The sequence below is a fragment of the Trichosurus vulpecula genome, chromosome 1, assembly GCF_011100635.1.
Source record: "Trichosurus vulpecula isolate mTriVul1 chromosome 1, mTriVul1.pri, whole genome shotgun sequence".
In the NCBI taxonomy this organism is placed as follows: Eukaryota; Metazoa; Chordata; class Mammalia; order Diprotodontia; family Phalangeridae; genus Trichosurus; species Trichosurus vulpecula.
Window position 1 is genome coordinate 395,826,031 of NC_050573.1, and position 20,345 is coordinate 395,846,375.

General features: G+C 39.8%; 1 protein-coding gene across 1 annotated transcript in view; it reads right to left on the reverse strand.

The window, feature by feature from the left end:
• Positions 1-20,345, reverse strand: part of PDZD2 (PDZ domain containing 2) — a 307,428-nt gene that overhangs the window by 13,791 nt on the left and 273,292 nt on the right. Inside the window, exons 8-9 of the mRNA XM_036746331.1 lie at positions 15,041-18,704; positions 11,774-11,891 (exon numbers count right to left, since the gene is read on the reverse strand). Of these exons, the coding sequence (XP_036602226.1) occupies positions 11,774-11,891; positions 15,041-18,704 (3,782 nt within the window). The remainder of the gene's footprint in view (positions 1-11,773; positions 11,892-15,040; positions 18,705-20,345) is intronic.

The following is a 20,345-nucleotide window of genomic DNA, read 5'->3' on the forward strand; positions in this document are numbered from 1 at the left end:
ACACTTTGTAAACCTTAAAGCTTATATTTGTCTCATTCTTGGCAGCCTAAAAAGCACTTTCATATTTGTTATCTCAGTTGATCTTCTGAACAATCCTCTGAAGAAGACAGATATGTCATTATCATTCTCACTTTGCAAAAGGGAAAACCAAGGCCTGGAATTGTTTATTTCTGAATCTTCCTTTTAAGCCCTCAATTTTCTTCCTTCCTTATTCACTTTTAGAAAAGTACCAAAATACAGGTGGCTTCATGGGGCATTGAATTAGCTAATCATATATTTTTTTAAAGGTTCCCATGCTCTGTTGATCTGAGGAGAAAGAGGCAGGGACAGAGAAAATGTGATCACGTGGACTCTATGGTTATACTGTGTGTCATACTCTACCATACTGATGGAACACATGTACCTTGAAAATTCCATGGGTACTAAGAACAAGCAGTGAACCACTGCCCAGAGCAGAGTCTGCCATTCAAGTTTAACACTCAAAACATGAGAACCTCACAGCAGTGGAAGGATGTTAACTAGACCTCCTGCTGATCCTCAGGAGCCAAACAGCCATCTCCAGTCATGCCTGTGGCTAACCTCCAGCCTAACATTGTGCCAGAAGCTGTCGAAACTAATGTACCAAGACCATCTCATTAGAAATAAGGTTTCCACAGAGAATGTGGCTTAATCCACTTATCTTTAAATAACCTGCAGCATTAATTCTATCCAAGAGAAGCAGGGAGTCTGTAAGCATGCAGTTCTAATCCCAGTACTTCCAAGGTAATAAAACTTAACAGGAATCTTATTTTTCATTTATGTTCTTTTTGGAAAAAAACATTACTGTCACTTCTGAATAATATTTCTCTTCCTATCCCAGACTCTACCCTTGGCACAGCAGCAGAGACGGGCAAAAGGAATCCAAACATTTGGCTGTTTCTGGAAAAAAAAAAGCATACTTCATTTTGCATTTCTGGTCCACCAGGGCTCTTCTGGGAGGCAGAAGTCATGCTTCACAATCAGTCATGACAGTCATCAAGTTGTAATATTGATGAACTTAAGTCAGGTAATGAAGCAGTCACTATGTTTCTCACTCAGTACAATCTTGCTGGAGGCAGCTAGGTGGCTCAGTGGATAAGAGGGCTGGGCCTGGAGTAAGGAAGAATTGAGTTCAAATCTCGCCTCAGACACTTACTAGCTGGGTGACCCTGGGCAAGTCACTTAACCTCTGTCTGCCCTCATCCACTAGAGAAAGAAATACCAAACCACTCCAGTACCTTTGGCAAGAAAATAGGGGACAGTATGGTCCACTGGGTCACAAAGAGTCAGACATAACTGAACAACAATAAACAACAATAAGAACCTACAACCACAATGTCTTGCTGACTTGGAGAATGATTTGCTATCTATATTTACTGAGATTTCTAAGCCCAAAGAGAAGGGGTATGCCTCCCCCTCCCCCGATGGAACAAGACAAAAAAGGAGCAAGACAAATGATGATGCAGCCTCAACTTGGACTTGGTTTGGGTTCAGTGCCCGTGGGGCAGGAGTGACTGAGGACATAGAAACATCATCTGGTGTTAGATTTTTCAAGTATGAAGGAGAGACAATGGGGGCTGAGAGCGGAGGCATGACTGTCTCCCTGTGTAATTGTGCTTAGGTTTGTGATAGTTGTGCCTTGTGTCCGAGTGGCCCCAGGGCCATCTGATCAGTGCATGTCTTTAGTGCTACGTTGGCAGAGACAGACCCTGGAGGAGCAATCCACATTTCCTCTGTGCTCATGCTGTGATCATGAGGATCCATGGTGGTCTCTCACCCTACGGTGAGTTAACTGCTTTTGGCCAGCTCCTGTTCACAGGCAGACCATAAGTCACTAAATTTTCAGGACATTCTTTCTCTTCTGTGGCTAGAGAGATGGAGAGAGGGGAGATGGATTCCAGCCTCAGAGTAAAGAGGTTGGATCCATAGACTGGATGTGTGGTTTATGTTTCATTAAATCAATACTTCGTTTTTACCATGCATTTACTGGTCTAATAAAACTATACATTTAGATCATGACCTTAAGTGAAGGTGGATGAATGAAGAACAGGAAGGGACATGGCCAAATAGGTGGGGATAGAGCCAGAGACTGGTTGAAATATACCCCAAATAAGAATCCAAGAAGCTTAAAAGTTATAGAGCAGTAGATGGTTGACAGTCCTGTGCCCTAGATTTCTACCTATTTACAAGACCAAGGTTTTTATTCTTATGTGCAGAATGACATTTTATTTTTTTTTTGACAGGGCAATTGTGGTTAAGTGATTTGCCCAAAGTCACACAGCTAGTAAATGTGTCAAGTGTCTGAGGTCGGATTTGAACTCAGGTCCTCCTGACTCCAGGGCCAGTGCTCTACTCACTGTACCACCTAGCCGCCCCCAGAATGACATTTTAAAGACTTAGAGAAGCTAGAAGTTAAGGGAGGTAGTATGTAGTAGTAGTAGTAGTAGTAGTAGTAGTAGTAGAAGGAGGAGGAGGTGGAAGAGGAATCACAGCAGCAAAAATAACATGTGGCAACTCTCTTGAATTGCAGAACGTCTGTCAGTACACATTGGTAGAGGAAGTTTCCTCATTGGAAATTCTCCATATATATGAAATCATAGGTCTGGATTTTTAAAAAATCATCCTACATCTATGTAGCACTTTAGAGTTTACATTCTCATTTAATCTTATTTTTATTCGGAGTCTAATACAGACCCTTGCACATAATTCCATATAGCTATGCTAATAAACAGCATTGCCCACAGTCTGCATGTTGTTCATAATCATTTTGCTTTTTCAAATCGTAAACTTACCAGTTGTTAAGTACAATTAATTAACTGGTGGACATTACACAATATAATTAAAAGTAACAGCGAAGCTCCATCAGCTCATCCAGCCTAAAAACACTCCTAGGTATAATTTAGGGTAGAGAGGCACACTTAGGTCCCAAGCAAACCTCTCAAGGGGGAGATGGAGCTGTAAGATGGTCAAAATGGAAAGTCAGCTGTGCTGCTGAGTCTTCTGTTTACTGAAACCTTCCAGGAATACTAGAGATGCCCTGAGGGTCAAGATTGCTGATTTCCAGATACCCTTTACAACTGATCAATTCACATGTATTCTCAGGTAGAACAATAAAAAACATCCTCTACTGATGACTGTCAGTCATTGCTTTGATGACAATGAGTGGGAGATGCTGGGAGAGAAGAGTTGCCTCAGTATGTTAAGTATAACATTCCCCACCCCCCATGCGCCGAGGATTGCATTCATTTCAGTTTACTTTTACTTCAATTCACTTTTTTCTTGTCTTCTTTTCCATCATTCTCACTCCTCCCTCTAATCCTTACCTCATGAAAGCCCTCCCTTGTGACAAATAAGAATAATCAAACAAAATAAGAAAACCACATGTATTATTATTGGTGGTCAGTGCATCCTGGTACCAAGCCATTTCAGATCCCAGAGAAATTCATCAAAATACTAAGACTGCTTCCTTTCATGTTATTTGTTCTTTCCATTTACATTATTATAGTCATTGAGCACTTTGTTTTTCTGCTTCTTCTTACTTTACCCTATATGTATCTTCATCTGTCTTCCCATGACTCTCTGAATTCTTTTCCCATCATTTCTTATGGTGCAATTATATTTCATCACAGTCATATACCACAATTTGTTTAGCTGTTCCCTAAACAGTGGGTATCTTTTTTGTTTCCAGTTCTTTGCCAACATAAATTTTTTTTTTGCTATAAATATTTTGATAAGGAGCCTATTTTCAGCCACTTTGGGAAATATGCTTAAAAATGGGATCTCTGGATCAAAAGGTGTGGACATCTTAGTTACTTTCTTACCATAATTTCAAACTAATTTTCAGAATGTTCAGAACTGACAACTCCACCAGCAATGTATTAGTATGTTTATCTTTCCATAGCTCCTTCAGCACTCACAACTTCCATCTTTGTCAGCTTTGTTAATTTGCTGGGTGTGAGGTAAAACCTCAGAGCTATTTTTATTTCCAATCCTGATTTCTAATGGTAAAGCCAGTGTGTGAGATTGTGGCATCTTGAAAGCCTTTTGAAAACAGGGAATGTGTCTTCTTTAGTAACTTTAATGCTGTCTGCAGATATTTTTCAGCATCAGAGTGAAGAAAGAGTACATTATAGGACTGAAAGTAAATACACAAAAAAGCATACAAGTAATTAAAGTTGTAATTTATCTTATTAGCTAAATGAACTTCTGTAAGGTTGAGTCTAAATTGAATCATTTTAAAAGGATTTCTGCTTGTAAAGCTCACTTTTTAAAAGAACTGTTATAAAATAAGTCCATTTCAATAAGAAAAATTATACCTAATTTATCTGAAGTTTGGATTTCCACACCATCCATGTCCTCATAAGAGTCTATATCTCTATATATTATCCAGCATATGAAATTTATGGTCTGATAAGCATAAAGGATACTGAGATGTTTTACTAGTGTATGCTAAGGAAATTTGGCCTATAACAGACTTTGTCACTTTTACTCTCCCCCAAACCCCATCAAACGTATCATTTGGTCACTGTAATTATTAAGTCTAAGAAAAGCTGACACACTACTTTACAGTTTCCCAAGTACCTTACAGAATTTCATCTGACCCTCATAATAACTCTGAGAGGTAGGCAGTACAGCCCTTAATTTGTAGATAAAGTAACTGAAGTGCAAATGCCCAAGCCCTAGCTTGTGCTACCAAGCTGGAAAGGGTCCAAGGATGGGCCACAGGACACAGTATCTCTGTTGTCCCAGGACCAGCTCAGCTAATTTCTTTTTCTCAAAATTTAATTTTCAGTTCCAAATTCTCTCATCCTTTCCCCCTCTCCCTACACTCATAGAGATGCAGAACAAATGAATGCATTAGCCATATCCAAAAAAGAAAGAAAAGAAAATATGCTTTGATTTGTACTCTGAGCCCATCACTTCTCTGTCTGGAGATGGATATCATGTTTCATCATGAGTCCTTTGGAATTGTGGTTAATCATTGTGTTGATCAGAGTTCCTAAATCTTTTAGAGTCGATCAAGTTTACAATATTGTCGTTGTATAAACTGTTCTCCTAATTTTGCTCACTTCACTTTGTATTAGTTCCTACAAGCATTCCCATTTTTTTTGAAACCATAATCTTCGTAATTTCTAACAGCACAATAATATTCCATGATACTATTCTACCGTAACTTGTTCAGCCATTTTCCAACTTAAGAGTATCACCTCCATTTCTAATTCATTGCTACTACGCCCCTCCAAAACTGCTCTAAATACCCAGTATCATTGGGTCAAAGGGTACTCAGAGCTTTTTGGCCATAGTTCCAAATTGTTTTCCAGAATAGCTAGACCAGACCCCAGCACAACAGTGCATAGAAGTACCTATTTTCCAATAGCCCTTCCAGAATTTTTCTTTTTCATTTTTGTCAACTTAGCCATTCTGAATTGTTTTAATTTGCATTTCTCCAGTTATTAGTAATTTAGAGAATTTTTTCATATGGCTATTGATAGCTTGGATTTCTTCCTCTGAAAATTGTCTGTTCATATCCTTTGACCACTTATCAAATGAGGAACGATTCTTATTTTTACAAATCTGGTTCAGTTCCCTATATAGCTTAGAAAAAAGACCTTTATCAGGGAAATTTACAGCAGAATTTCCCTCCCCCCTGAAATTTTCTGTTTCTTTTCTAATTTTAGCAGCACTGTTTTTGTTTGTGCAAAAACTTTCGAATTTTATGTAATCAAAATTGTCCATTTTACCTTCTGTGAACTGCTCAAACCTTATTTAGCCATGAACTCTTCCATCCATAGATTTTACAGGTAATTTCTTCCATGCTCACATAATATGCTTATGATGTCATACTTTGCATATATCATATACCTATTTGGAGTTTCTCCTTGTATATAGTGTGAGATGTTGGTCTGAACCAAATTTATGCAGACTATTTTCCAGTTTTCCCAATAGTTTTTGTCAAATAGTGAATTCTTGTTCCATTATCTGGGATTTGGGGGTTTATCAAGTACTAGGTTATTGTGCTCATTTGTTTTTGTATGTTGTATACTTACCTAGTTCACTAAACATTTCTATTTCTTATCCAGTTTGTTTTGACAATTTCAGTTTCATAGTGTATAGTTTGAAATCAAGTATTGCTAGGCTCCCCTTCTTCCCATTTTTTCCCCATTGTTTCTCTTGATATCCTTTGTTCCTCCAGGAGAATTTTGATATATTTTTTTCTAGCCTTGTAAAGTAGTATTTTACTGGTAGGGCACCAAATAAGTAAATTTTAATTAAGGTAGTATTGTCATTTTTTATTATATTGGCTCAGCCTATACATGAACAATGAATATTCCTCCAGTTATTTAGATCTACATTTAATTGTGTAAAGTGTTTTCTAATTGTTCATATAGTTCTTGTGTATGTCTTGTCATGTATGGTCAAGTATTTTATATGATATGTAGTCATCTTACATGGAACTTCTCTATCTCTTCCTGACAGATTTTGAGCTACAGACATGAGGATGGTTTGTATGGATTTATTTTATATCCTGCAACTTTGTTAAAGTTATTAATTTTTTCAGTTAGTTTTTTTAGCTGACTGTCTAAGGTTGTCCAAATAAAGCATTGTACCATCTGTTTCATTTCCTCTTTGCCTTTGCTTATTCCTTGAATTTCTTTTTTCTTGTCATTGCTATAGCTAACATTTCTAGCATAATAATGAACAGTAATGGTGATAATGGACATCCTTGTTTCACTCTTGATTCTATAGGAAAAGTTTCTAACTTGTCCCAATTATAGATTATGCTGGCTTTAGGTTTTATATAGATACTACTTATCATTTTAAGAAAATTTCTTCTTATTCTTATGCTTTCTAGTGCTTTTTTTTAAACAGTTATGAGTGTTATAGTTTGTCAAAAGCTTTTCCTGCATCTACTGAAATAAATTATTTTTTTTGCCAGTTTTCATGTTAATATTTTCAATTATGCCTATTGTTGAACCAGCCCTGTGTTCATGGCATAAATTCAGCCTGGCTATGGGATATGATCATTGTGGCATACTGTTCCTTGCTAGCATTTCATCTAAAAATTTTGCATCAATAGTCATTAGGGAAATTTTTCCATGGTTTTCTTTTGCTGTTTTGACTCTCTCTGGTTTAGATATCAAGACAGTATTTGTGTCATAGAAGGAACGTGATACAGCCCTTTCTTTACTTATTTTTAAAAAGTTTATGTATTATTATATTAATTGTCCTATAAATGTTTGGTAGAATTTGCTTTTAAATCCATCTGGTCTCAGAATTCTTTTTTTCCCTTTGGGGATTCATTTGTGGCTTGTTCAATTTCTTTTTCTAAGAAAGGGTTTCATAATTATTCTATTTCTATACTTCTAATCTGGGCAATTCATATTTTTGTAAATATTTATTCATTTCATTTAGATTGTCATTTTTATTGGCATATGTAGATCATTATGGAAAAGGGATAGTGGGGAGCTACACTCAATTGCTTTCTTTCTTTCCACCATCTGGACTTTGTCCCCTCAATCTTAGCTAATTTCAAGAGGTTTATCCTGAAGTTTACCTGTAAGGTAACTTTTTTTGGCGGCGGGGCGGGGGGGGATGCTGACAGAAACTCATGAAGACTGTCTACATAGTGAATTATTTTCTAGTGGGGGGGGTGTTGAAAGAACTTATACCTACAAAACACAGGTCCTTGAAGTATTCAAGTGCTAAATAAATAGATACTGAATATCCCAAATTTACACAGATGAAAAATTATTAATTTTTTAAATGTATATTATGACTATAAAGTAAGGCAACAGAAGAGTTGTACTTCCTTCTAGTACGAAAGTACATGATGGGTCAGAGATTTAAGCTATTCTTAATGCCACCCTAATCGTTCAAGAGAAAGTCACATACTCTTGTTTTTATAATCTTAGTCTCTTGCTCTTGCAATGAAATTCTGACAGTCCCCAGGGAGGTAGCTACACTTTTTAAAAATAAATATGTTTCTAAGAGACAGCATGGTGTCATAAAATGAGTATTAGACTTGGGCCACAGAAAGCCCAGGTCCAGTCTCAATTTTTGAATAAAAGCCTCATCTTCAGTTAATCTAGAGCAAGGGTTCTTAACCTGGGGATCTCTGGATGTTTGTGGATAGATTTCAGGGGATCCAGGATCTAGAATGGTGAAAAAATTACACATCTATTTCAATACAATTAGTTTCCTTTGTAATCTTATGTATTTTATGCATTTAAAAGCATCATGGTGAGAAGGTGTTCATAGGTTTCAACAAGCTGCTAAAAGGGATCATGACACAAAAAGGTCAAGCAACATCCTGGACTAGAGACTCAATGAAAGAAGTGACCATGTTTCCTACTGCTTTTGGATTTGCAACACTGCCTAGAAACAGGCACCGAGGACACCTCAAGAAATACTATGATAATATCTGGCTTCATAAGTGGTTACATCAGCATCACTAACAAGTCACACTTGAGTTAAATGACAAGACAGATTCTAGTTTACATAAGACCTAGGAGGGACAGGATTGCCATCTTCAAGAGAAAGTCAGATTAGATTTATTTAGTGGCTCTGGAAGGAGCAATGGGTAGACTTTAGAGGTTAGCATATTTCACATAAACATAGGGAAGAACTTTTAGGCTCTTCAAAACATGGAATAGGTTGCCTTGGGGGAGCTAGATGACTTTCACACTTTTCCTTTGCAGGATCATCATTCTTGTCCTATTTCCTTTGTGGGCATGTCTCGTACCATCTGTTCTTCTTTGCTTTTATATTGTGATCCCATTAGCTCCCAAAGGTTCAACTATCATCTCACTGCAGATGACTCCCACATTTACATCTAGCTCCATCTCTCTCTTGAGCTCAGTAACTGCTCCCTCAGCCATCTGTTGGTTAACTCCACCTAGAAATTCCATAAGCATCTCATATTCAAAATGACCAAAAGTGAACTTGTTATCTTTCCCCTTAAGCACATCCCTTTTAATTCATCTGTTTTTGTCAAGGGCACTCAGATCCTTACAGTCACCAGGCTTGAAACCTTGGAGTTATCCTTGATTTTGCCTTCTCATTTTCTCCCCTTCAAATCTAATCAGCTGCCACACCTTGTTGATCCTATACAACATCTCTGACATCTACCTCTATCTCTCTGTTCACCTGGTCACCACCATAGTTCAGGTCCTCATCACCTTTTTGTTTTGATTAGTGCAATGGCCAGTTGGTTTCTGAGGGCATCCAAACTCTTCCCTCTCTAATCTATCCTCCACCAATCTTTTGCCCCCGATGCCCTCAGTTTTCACGTTTGACACCTCTGCTATGCACAAAGTGCATATGTTTGACACCTCTGCTATGCACCAAAGTGATATTTCTAAAGTACAGGTCTGACCACATCATTCTGTCAGAAACTTTAGCAGCTCCTTACCACCTCTAGGCTCATAGAAGGAAATAAACATTTATTAATTATTATTAAGAGTGCACTATATACCAGGCACTGTGCACTTTGCAAATACTATCTCCTTTGAGCCTCACACCAACCCTGGGAGATAGGTGCTCCAGTTTTCCCATTTTATGTTTGAAGAAACTGAGGCAGGTGAAGGTTAAGTGACTTTACCAGAGTCACAGAGCTAGTATGTGTCTGAGACCCAGAACTCTATCCACCTAACTGCCTGAAATACAAACTCTTTTGTTTGTTATTTAAAACCCTTTACACTCTGGCTTTGAACTACCTTTCCAGGACAATTACATGTTATTCTCCTGCCCTCAAATTCTACACCTGAGCCAAGCTGGACTGTGTTTGTTAGGGATATTGGGCTTCTGGGCCTGATACAGGTAGGACTAGATGGCCTCTGAGGTCTCAACAACTCAGATTTACCACTAACAACCAGGAAGTGAAGAAGCTGGCCATGGCATCAAGTTTGATTAGATTAAAAGACAAAGCCTCTATTGCATCATTGAAAATGCCTATGCAAGATGGAAAATATACATGAACAACACATTTGAAGATGATTGAATTATGGCTGTTCATACACCTGAACCAAACCCCTGGATGTGGTCTTTAAAAGAAAGGTAGAACTGGAGAGAACCAGAACTGAAAGAATAAGAATAAATCTACCAAGATTCTGAATAAGGGCTGCTAGTCAATGATGCCCCCTCCAGAAAACCATGTGGACCCAGGAGAAGAGGGATCTACGTGGCTACAGAAACAGCAACAGCCAGAGGCAGAGAAAGGAATGAAAGCATTCCTGGATTTTGGGAATAATTCTGGGACAAAGGCTCTGGAGAGGAGAGTTCCTGGACCAAGCAAGGGAGCCCCAGGGGCAATCAAGAATCATTGTGGAGGAACAGCAAGGCATAAAGCCATGATGTAGAGGAGCTATGAAGTATATGAACTGGGAGGGTCTGGTCAAGGCAGCTGACTCTGTCCACCCTCAGATCTTTCTTCTTTTAGGGGTGCCGCAGTCATAGTTTAGCACTGTAAGTCTGGAAGACTAAACAGGTCTCTGGGTGAATTGGTGTCTACCATTGATAAAGGGATCAATTTTCTAATGACTCCAAGTGTTTTTCCTTTTTTGGGGGGGGAGGGGAGCCCTCCTATATAGAAGACTATGTATGTCCCTGAATAAAATGGAGATCAACCAGCAAGGAAAGGATGTTTGTTGTCTGTTCAACAGCTTGGGTGGGGAGAGTTTTCTGTACATTGTGTTTTTTGTCAGATGAAATAAAGTCTGTCCAGTATTTGATATACTATTAACTTAAATGTTTGCATGAGAACTGAGGATCCTGTTACCATTTTTGTAGAGACGTAGACACAAACTAATTTGGTGTTCCCAAGGTAAACCATAGGTGGGGCAAGAGCCAAAGAGTATGATTCTTGGAAAGCCTTCCATGATAGAATCCATTCTATGTATATCCAGAGCTTCAGAAACAAAAAAACACTTTTGTATAACCGAAAACAATGCAATAAAGACCATACACTCAAAATCATTTACTACACTCACAAGATAGCATCTTAGGCCTAAGTCATACCTTATTTATTCTTATTTTAGACGTAATTCCAATAGCTTTGGCAGTTTGGTTTCCAAGTCCACAAAGAAGGGGAGGGTGACTACCAAAAGGCAATATAATGATAACAGCAAAGAAAAGCAACTAATAGAAGACACAGCAACTGGGGACTGTTTGAGGGGAGGGACGAATAATTGATTGCTATAACTTAAATGGCCCCTGAGGGTTTCACTGTATTACAGTATAAGGAATACCGAATTAATGATTATGAGTCATAAGAAGTTGAATTATATTTAACAAGGCAGAGATGCCTTCCTTGGAAAGATTTTCATCAAGCACCTTGCATTATGCTGCTTTTATGGAACCTGAGATCTCACTGGGATAGGGAACATTAAGGAGAGGAAATTCCCTCCACCACAACAAATCAGGCAGCTGATTGTCACAGAGAGTTGCCTAGAGCTCTGAGAGGTTGAGTCATTTGCCCAGGATCCCATTGCCAGTACGTGTCGGAGGCAGGACTAGAACCTATGTCTTCCTGACTCTAAGTTTGACTCTACTATGGCCTGTTGCCTCTGCAACATTAATATAGTTGCTTAATAAATGTTTTGTTGAATGGATGGATGAAAATTATAAAAAGTAAATTAAATTTTGGGATGTGGGCAAATTTAAAGTTTTTGGAAAATTCTGTGGAATAACTATTCTCCCCCACCATACCACCCTCCTCCACTGTCAATTAAAGGTTACATTCCTGAATTTTACTTACATCTTTTTGTGCTTTGGCTTCTTGAATCAGGGTCAAGATATCAGATTTTGACCCTACTGATGACAAAACAGACTGTAATTTTTGCTGGTCCAGAGATGAGATTGAAAGTTGATCCAAACTAAGAGGTAAAAACAGATGTAAAGATGTGACATTGAACAAAACATCCACTCCCATTGTGTTTAGATGCATTTCCCTTCTTATAAAGTAAGTAATATTTTCTCATTTTCATAAATACCATAAAGCGGAGAAAGGGGTACCTTCTACTCTAACAACACAATGCCAGAGAATTGCTTGGAGATGAACTGTCCCTTGCCTTACTCTCCTGCCTTAAAACTCAGCTACTTAGGGCTTCGTTGTTACCATAGCATTAAAGTTTTTCAGAATGCTAGGACTGCCCTCTTTTTAAAAAACACATTTTATTGAATCTTGTATTTTGATTACCTGTTTCTCAGTGTATCCCTTTCCTTTCTCTCCAGTTTGCCTTTATGAAAGGAGGATTTTTTTTTTAAAAAGGGAACTAAAGAAGCTTAGCAAAACTAAAATGTCAAAAAAGTCTTAACATTATATGCAATATTCCATACCCACATTCTCCCACCTCTGCAAAGCAGAGAGAGGTACCTACCTTCCCATCTCTCTTGTTTGGCATCAACCTAGGCCATTAAAATTTTGCAGCATTAAGTTTTGATTGTTTTGTTGGTGCTGCTTTTTTTACTTACATTGTTGTAGTTATTATGTATATTGTTTTTTCCCTCTAGTTCTGCCTACTTCCATGCTTTTCTGTATTAATCGTATTCATTGTTTCTTATATTACAGTAATATTCTCTAACGTTCACATACCACAATTTGTTTAGAGCCATTCCTCCATCTACTTTGTTTCTAGCTATTTGTTACTGCAAAAAGTGATAGTGTAAATACTTTGGTGTGTATGGGGCCCCTTTTTTTGTCAACTGATTTCTTTGGGTCATATGCCCAGCAACAGAGTCTCTGGGTGAAAGGGTATGGATGCTATAACCACCTCCTGCACATAATTCCAAACTGCTTTCCAGAATAGTTGGATCAATTCACTGGTTGTCTTTCTACAACCCTCCAATATTGACTCTTCCCATCTTCTGTCATCTTTGCCACTTTTTGGAGCTTTATTTCATATGGTTGTTGATGGTTTGAATTTCTTCTTTTGAAAACTGTTCATATCCTTTGACCCCTGACCTATGGGAGGATAGCTTTTGTTCCTAAATGTTTCAATTAGTTGTCTATACCTCTTGGATATCAGACATTCAGATATATAGAATTTTTTTCTCCAGTACACTAATTCCCTTCTTATCCTCATGCATTAATTTTGTACATGCAAAAATTTTTCAATTTCATATGATCAAAGTTATTTATATTTTATCATCACCTCTCTCCTTTGTTTGCTATACCTGTGACAAACAGATGATCTGGTTAACATCTAATCTTTTTGTGGTGTGTTTTTTTAGCATTCAGAGCATGTATATATTTGGAATTTATTCTGGCATAGTCTGTCTGTAAGGCCTTAGTTCATGTCTAATTTTTGCCAGACTGTTTTCCGGTTTTGTCAGTAATTTGTGTCAAAGAGGAAGTGTTTCCTAGGTATTTTATATTTGGGATTTTATTGAATATGGAATTATTGAATATAATTTCTGATAATTTCTTGTTTAGTCTGTTTCACCGATCTATCATCTTTTCTATTTTTTAACCAGTACCAGATAATTTTGGTGATTATTGCTTTAGAATATAATTTGAGCTTTCGAAGTGCTAGCTCCCTTTCATTCCTACTTTTTTCGTTATTTCCCTTGATGTTCTAGATCTTTTGTTCTTCTGAATGAATTTTGTTATTGTTTTGTCCAGCTCTGCAAAGTGTTCCTGTGGTAGTTTAGCATTGTACAAATTCTACAAATTAATTTCAACAGCATCATCATCTTTATTATATTGACACAGAGCAGCCAGGAGGATGGAATCTCCCTAGTAGTGTTTTGTATTTGTACCTAAAAAAGTGTTGGGTGTGCTTTGACAGAACAAATCCCCAAGTACTTCAAGAATTTTGTAATTATTTTGAATGGAACTTTCCTTCTTATTATTCCCTCCTGAATTCTGTTATTGCTGTAGAGAACACTCTTGATTTTTACAGTTTTATTTTCTTAACCTGCAACTAGGCTATTCTACGTAATCCATCATAGGGATAGGGATATGGATAAGAACTGTGATTTCATTGCTATAGGTAGCATCCCAATGAGGAAAAATCCCTCTACCAATGTGGGTTTCCATCTATTCTGTGATTTAGAGAGTAGCCTAGAACACCAAGAATTTAAGTGACTGGCCCAGGATCATGCAGTCACCAGGTATCAGTAGCAGAACAGGGTCTTGCAGGCTCTGAAGCTGAATTCTATTCATTATATTATGCAGCAATTATAGCATCAGCAAAAAAGGACATTTTCATGCCTCTATTTGATTTTTCTTGCCTTATAACAATAAGAAAAGAAGGCCCCTGTTTAAATCAGTCTTCATCTTTTAGTTGTAAGGGACCTCAGGGGCCACCTAGCCTTTAACCTGTACCTGAACAAGAATTCCCTCTAAAACTGACTCTTGTCATCCAGTCTTCACTTGAAAACCTACAGCAATTGGGAACTCACTACACTCCCAGACAGCTCCTTCCCTACATGGCTAATACTGAGGAATTTCCTTCCTCTCTCTCTCGGAAACAATCTTCCACTACTCCCAGCTCTGCTCAGCAGGCTTACGAATTTTTTACTTGGCTTACATCAGTTCCCCTCTCTTTTCACATTCTGCCCTCTGCACCAAAATGTCCTCTTTTAGGTGACAGTTTACAATTAATTCAGTCTCTTAAAGAGCAAATTTTTAGAAAAAAGTCTCAAGTCATGTCAACAAGCATTTCTTCTTTCTTGGTGCAAGACGCGCTGGTAAGTTCTGAGAATACGTAGGCATTTCTGCAGATTTTTTCCCAAGTAATTTTTAAAAAAAAGGTAGCAAGGCATCAGTAAATAAAACTGATTTTTGTTGTTGTTCACTCACATCTGACTCTTTGTGACCCCATTTGGGGTTTTCTTGGCAAAGATACTAGAGTGTTTTGCCATTTTCTTCTCCTCATTTTATAGAAGAGGAAACTGAGGCAAACAAGGGTTAAATGACTTGCCCAGGGTCACACAGTTAATAAGTGTGTGGCTGCATTTGAACTCAGGTCTTCCTGATTCCTGATTTTTTTTTAATGGAAAAGAAAGGAAACATACTTACCCTATGGACCAACTCCTTCCAGAGCATCTCCTATCCACTGAATTTTCCTGGATTGTTGTATCTTCATCAGAGGCTGAAGCAGGAGTCCCAGAACCACTAGTCCAAGGACTATTTCCCCTAGAACACAACCCATCCCCACTCTGACCTTTTGCCAAATGTGAAAGGGAAGGTGATTCATCGAGGTTTGAGAGGTTGTCAGTTGGAAGGCCAAGGGATCTCCTGGGAGTAATTTCTAGCTCAGTTTTAAAGTGGCCAGCTACAGGTTCCACCGAATAGTCCTCATCACATAGCTTGTCAAGGTCGGGCATGCTCAAAGCCCTTAGCTCTCTAAGTTTAGAGCGGGATACAGGACATGGTCGAGCTTGGCCTCCCGCTGTCTTGTTTCTCCTGATGTGAGAAACTGTGGTTGTGGCTGGATTATAACTTGTTGGAGGGTCAAGTAACTTCTTTTGGTCCAAACCAGCGCTCTCTCTTCTGCCTTCTATTGGATTCGGTGGAGAAACCAGGAGAGCCATAGTCGACGGTGATTTGTTTAATTGGGGGGCCAATGAAACGGTTTCATTCTGGTTTTCGCCACATGAGCTCAAGCTTCGTCGTAAGGACCTCATGCTGTCATTTGAGTTGCTGGGGGTCCCTGAAGATATAGTGCCTGATGATCTCCTCCCAATAGGAGGTTTGGAGTTCATGGATACTGCTGAAGGGAAATCAATGGACCTGACTACAGGCCTGTCAAAACTGGCAAGATTCTCAAAAGATTTGATCCTCTGTTTCACAGAAAAAGATGAGGTAGGTTCATGGGGCCAGTTTAGCTCATAGTAGTAATGCCTTCTGGTGGATTTTATTCTATCTGTGACAAGGCAGTTTGTATCCTGCGCACCAAGGGCACTAGCACTTCCCTGGTCTGTTTTTGGGATGCTCTGGGAAGCCTCTGACAGTTTTCTGCCTTGTGTACCCTGTCCATTAACTAGGCCAAGAAGGCCACCTTTGAATATTCTTGTCTCAGGAACACAATCACATTTCTCATCTGCCACAGAATTCTGGCTATCTTGAAGAGAGCATCCTATAGATTGTACAGAGTGGCTTTCACCTCCAAAATGGCTTGCAAGTTGGGCTGGCATGGAATAAGTCCTTGTAACTGGCCTTGGGGTACAATAGAGACCATCATTTAAAGTGATGACATTTTTGGAGGTACCAGGAGGTTCAGACATCTGGTTCATTCTCTTCTGGTTATAAGCTGTCTTCTCTCCAGGCAGAGGTGGGGAAGGGCACACTGGCAAGAAGAAGGAGGAAGAGGAAGACAGTCTTACCTCAATGAAACTTCTCTGGATTTCTTGTCCTTCTGGGGGATCTTCCTGAATGGAGTGAGAAGCCAAAGAAGGTGGGTGACTTGGGGATAGCTCCACTCTTCTATGGCAGAGCTTGCTTTCACCTTTTTTGTGACCATTTTCTTGGGCAGAGAGCCCTCCTTGGCCACTTTCAGCCAACCTGTCACCACCTGGGCTTTTGGGGCTTCTTTCAGAAGAGATGGCGATTATTTTTACCTGGTTCGTTCTGTCTTGTGAATCACCAGCAGCTGCCTTGCTCCCCTTCTCACCAGGCCCACTGGGGAGAGCTGAGACCATTGCTGCTTCTTTTGGGTTGGAAAGGCCAAATTCATTTCGTCCAAGGAGTCTATTTTCACTTGTGTTCCGAGTCATAGGGATGCTTCCATCTGACACTGGAGAACTCAATGGCCCAGACACAGCCAAAGCTAATTTACTCTCTTGTCCACGTGTAGGAGATTTGGGAGCCACGGGACAACTTTTGTCTGGTTCTCCATGGACAGCAATGCTACGAGAGCCCAACACTTTCTTCGAAAGGGTTTTGGGAGAGGTTTGGGGTGAAGTAAAGGTTTTTCTCTGCTCAGTCCCACTGACCTTGACAGCTTGAACAGCACCAGAGGCCTCTGTGCTGGTTTTATTCTTGCTTTTGATGCTGAGGCCTTTCAGCTTTGGCCCTGACCTAGGTTTATGATTGTTACTGAGAAGTGTTTCCATAAAACTTTTGGCTGTTGGCCCCTTTGTTTCAGGATTCAGTTTTGGTTGAAATGAAGGACTGTGCAGAGTAGTAACCCCCTTAACATGGTTTGTGCTGGGAGTGTGGGTTTTAGTGTTGGAACTTTTGGTTGTGGCTACATACTGTTCTTTTTCATTTCTGCTTTGCATACTATGATTAATTTTACTTGGATCTTTGTACTGAGCCAGAAGGGGACTCCTAACCATTTTTTCTGGTCCTTGTCGCAAGTCCCCCAAGTCCTGACTTTCAGAAATATGAAGGCTGGTCAAATCACATTCTTCATTATTAGATGAGCCTGGATTTAAAGAGAATTGAGCACGTCCGTGACTATCAACTACCTTAATGGTTGCTTCTTGCTTTTTGCCTTGAGATTTGTTGTCTAGCAAGCTGTGCTCTAGGCCATTGACCAATCTGGGGCTGATGCAGGGGATTGGGGGCTTGTGCACAAGGCTACTGTCTCTGGAAGACTCACAGGTCTCCAGAGCTTTGGCAGAGCTGGCTTCTTGCATTTTCCCCTCTGTGTGTAAGGCTCTGCATCCCTGTGGAATATTTCCATCTGAATATGCTGAACTCTCCCGAGAACCCTTATCCAAGTGGGAAGAAGGAAGGGAGTCCAAAGGAACTATTCTGCCTGTATTTGCCTGCTGGTAAGAGTTGGGGATTATAGGTTTTTCTGGGCCAAATGAAGGTGTTACACCTGGGGTTGTCTCTAAACTACCCATAACAGCACTTTCTAATGGTGAAACTTTGGCTACTGCTGGGTAAGGTGGATCCCAGGAGCGTGGATTCACAGCAGGGCTAGGTCGTTGCTCTACTTGAGAGGGTGGCTTTGGGTGAGTATTCATGCAACAAATTTCAATTTGTTCCTCATCTGACTCTATGGCATTGTGTATCTGAGAAGAGCAAGATGGTGGATGGAATGACATGCTATCCCTGGCAGGAGTAGGTGAGGCTTCTGTGAGAGACTCCGAGTCTGAATGTGAATCTTCAGCAGCTCCATACATAGACTTTGGTGATGGCTCAGTGGTGTCAGCTTCTCTGTGGCCAAGTGAGGACAAACTGTCTTCATGTAAGCTGCTAAAATTCCTAGAATAACTACTCAAAGAGTTTTTATTCACAGTAAAATGCTTTCCTGGATTAATTGAATCCAAAACTGAAAAATGAGAGGTCCACTGAGGCTGAGGAGGTGAAGGCCCACAGTTCATGCTCTGAGATGAATCTTGTTTAACTGTGCTCTGTTCTGCCTGGTAAGAGCCCCTGCCTCTTGCCCAAGAGTGTCTCTGAGAACCTCCCTCACCACAAAGGGCACCTGTTTGTGGAGGACACTCAGATCTTCCTTCACAAGCATCTAACTCACTGATGATGCTGTCAATGTCAGTCACTGGCATCTCCTCAGAACCTCCGACTCTTAATCTACTGCCTGTTTGCATTTCTTTGGTGCTGACAGGAGATGGCAGTATGGAACCAGACTGTATAGTTCCTTCTTTTTCAGAGGCTGGAGCTCCTTTTGAGTAGGTTTCTTCTATGGTGGCTGAAGTTCCACTGGGGTCAGTATTAATCAGCTCCTTGTCCCCTGGTGATACAGGGTGGTCCTGTGAGCTATCTACAGCTATTTAGAGAAATAAAAGGAGGAAAAAAGGTGAGGTGAGAGGAGGGCTCTGGCAGTAAAAGAGGTCAGCAATGATACAGTTGGGAAAATACTGAATTTTGAATCCTTTTGTGGTGTATTACCTACCTTTTGACCCTGGGTACAGCACTATACCTCTCTGGGTCTCAGTTTCCTTATCTGTAAAATGAGGCAGTTGGATGAATGGATATCTTTTCCAGCTTTTGAAATCCCACGATCCTCCCCTGTCAGCTCTAAAATTTCCCCAAATAAATGAAATGGAAAATCCTAGTTTGAGAGAATACCCTCTACAGCAGGTTTTGGAGTATCTTCTCTGCAGCATTTTCTTTGCCTAACAATGTCAATTTTAAAAAGCCCCAGCAGGAATAGACATGGCCCTCAAAGATCATAAAGTGGCCTGCGTATATTACCATCATTTTAGTCTCACAAACCCTATGGGGTCAGTATCAAAAGTATTTGCCCATTTTACAGAAGAGGAAACTGAAGTCCAAAGAGGTTAAATGATTTGCTCCTGGCCACCCAGCTAAGACTTGAACCCCACAGTCAGCTCTTCTGATTTCAAAACCAGGGGTTCTTTCACTACAGGATACTACTTCTCCAGTGTCATCATGTTTCAGAAGTCCTAAAACTAATTGGTAGTAGTGGCAGAGTGGGCGCTTTGTTTCTGGTTAGTTCCTCTCTTCTGGTGCTTTCTAAGGCAGTGGAAATAACAAATGGAAACAGGTCAGGGGGCCATCCCTACTGAAACCCTTCTCATTTCTTTGATAGCAAGTGATTAGCACTCTCTCCAGGACCCCTCTTCAACTCCTTCACAGCTGTCTCACCTCAATTAGTCCTTCTAGTACCTATCATTGTTTAGATCTAAGTGCAAGGGACCAGCTTGAAACATGGAACTAATACAGGACCCGTGTGACTAATAAGTTTTCAAAATAGTTGTTTAAGGACTAACTTGTAGGGGAAAATATGAAACAATATTTTTTTAAAAGACCTAGTTCAGTCCCAAATCTCTTGGTACGCACTGTGGGAAAAGGTCAGAGAAGGCTAGAGCAGTCAGTACGTGCTCACTGGGGCATTTCAAGACAAGGCTGAATGACTCCTCAGTCATCTACCATATGCATTAGATGGTTTTGGATCCTCCATCTCAACTCTGAGACTCTACGGCAGTGGAAGGCAAAGAAGATGGTAGGCTTATGCTCTGAACAACAGGTAGACTGAAGAATATGAGAGAGGACATTCCAGGATATAGAAGGGAGAGGCACTATATCTTGCCACTGGATCCAGATGGCTCCAGAGGATAGAGTGAGGCTGGTGACTCTGCATAGCCCTGCCTCACTGTAATCCAATTCACTTGCAAGTCATGACATCACCTTCTAGATGTCATTGATCCTCTTTGAGAACAAAGGACAAACAACAATCTGTGAGTAGTAGTAGTTGCCCCACTGGGGACACAACTGGCCAGTTCCAGTTGGATAATGTTGCTCTTTCCTTCCTCCCTCCTTCCTTCCCCTGCACCCTCTCCCTCTGTCCATGTAGGGAATCATACCTTACCTTACTTTTGCTCTGCCCAAAGGAATATTAATTTTGATTTTTTCCTCTTCCCTACTTATTTATTCTACCATTAAA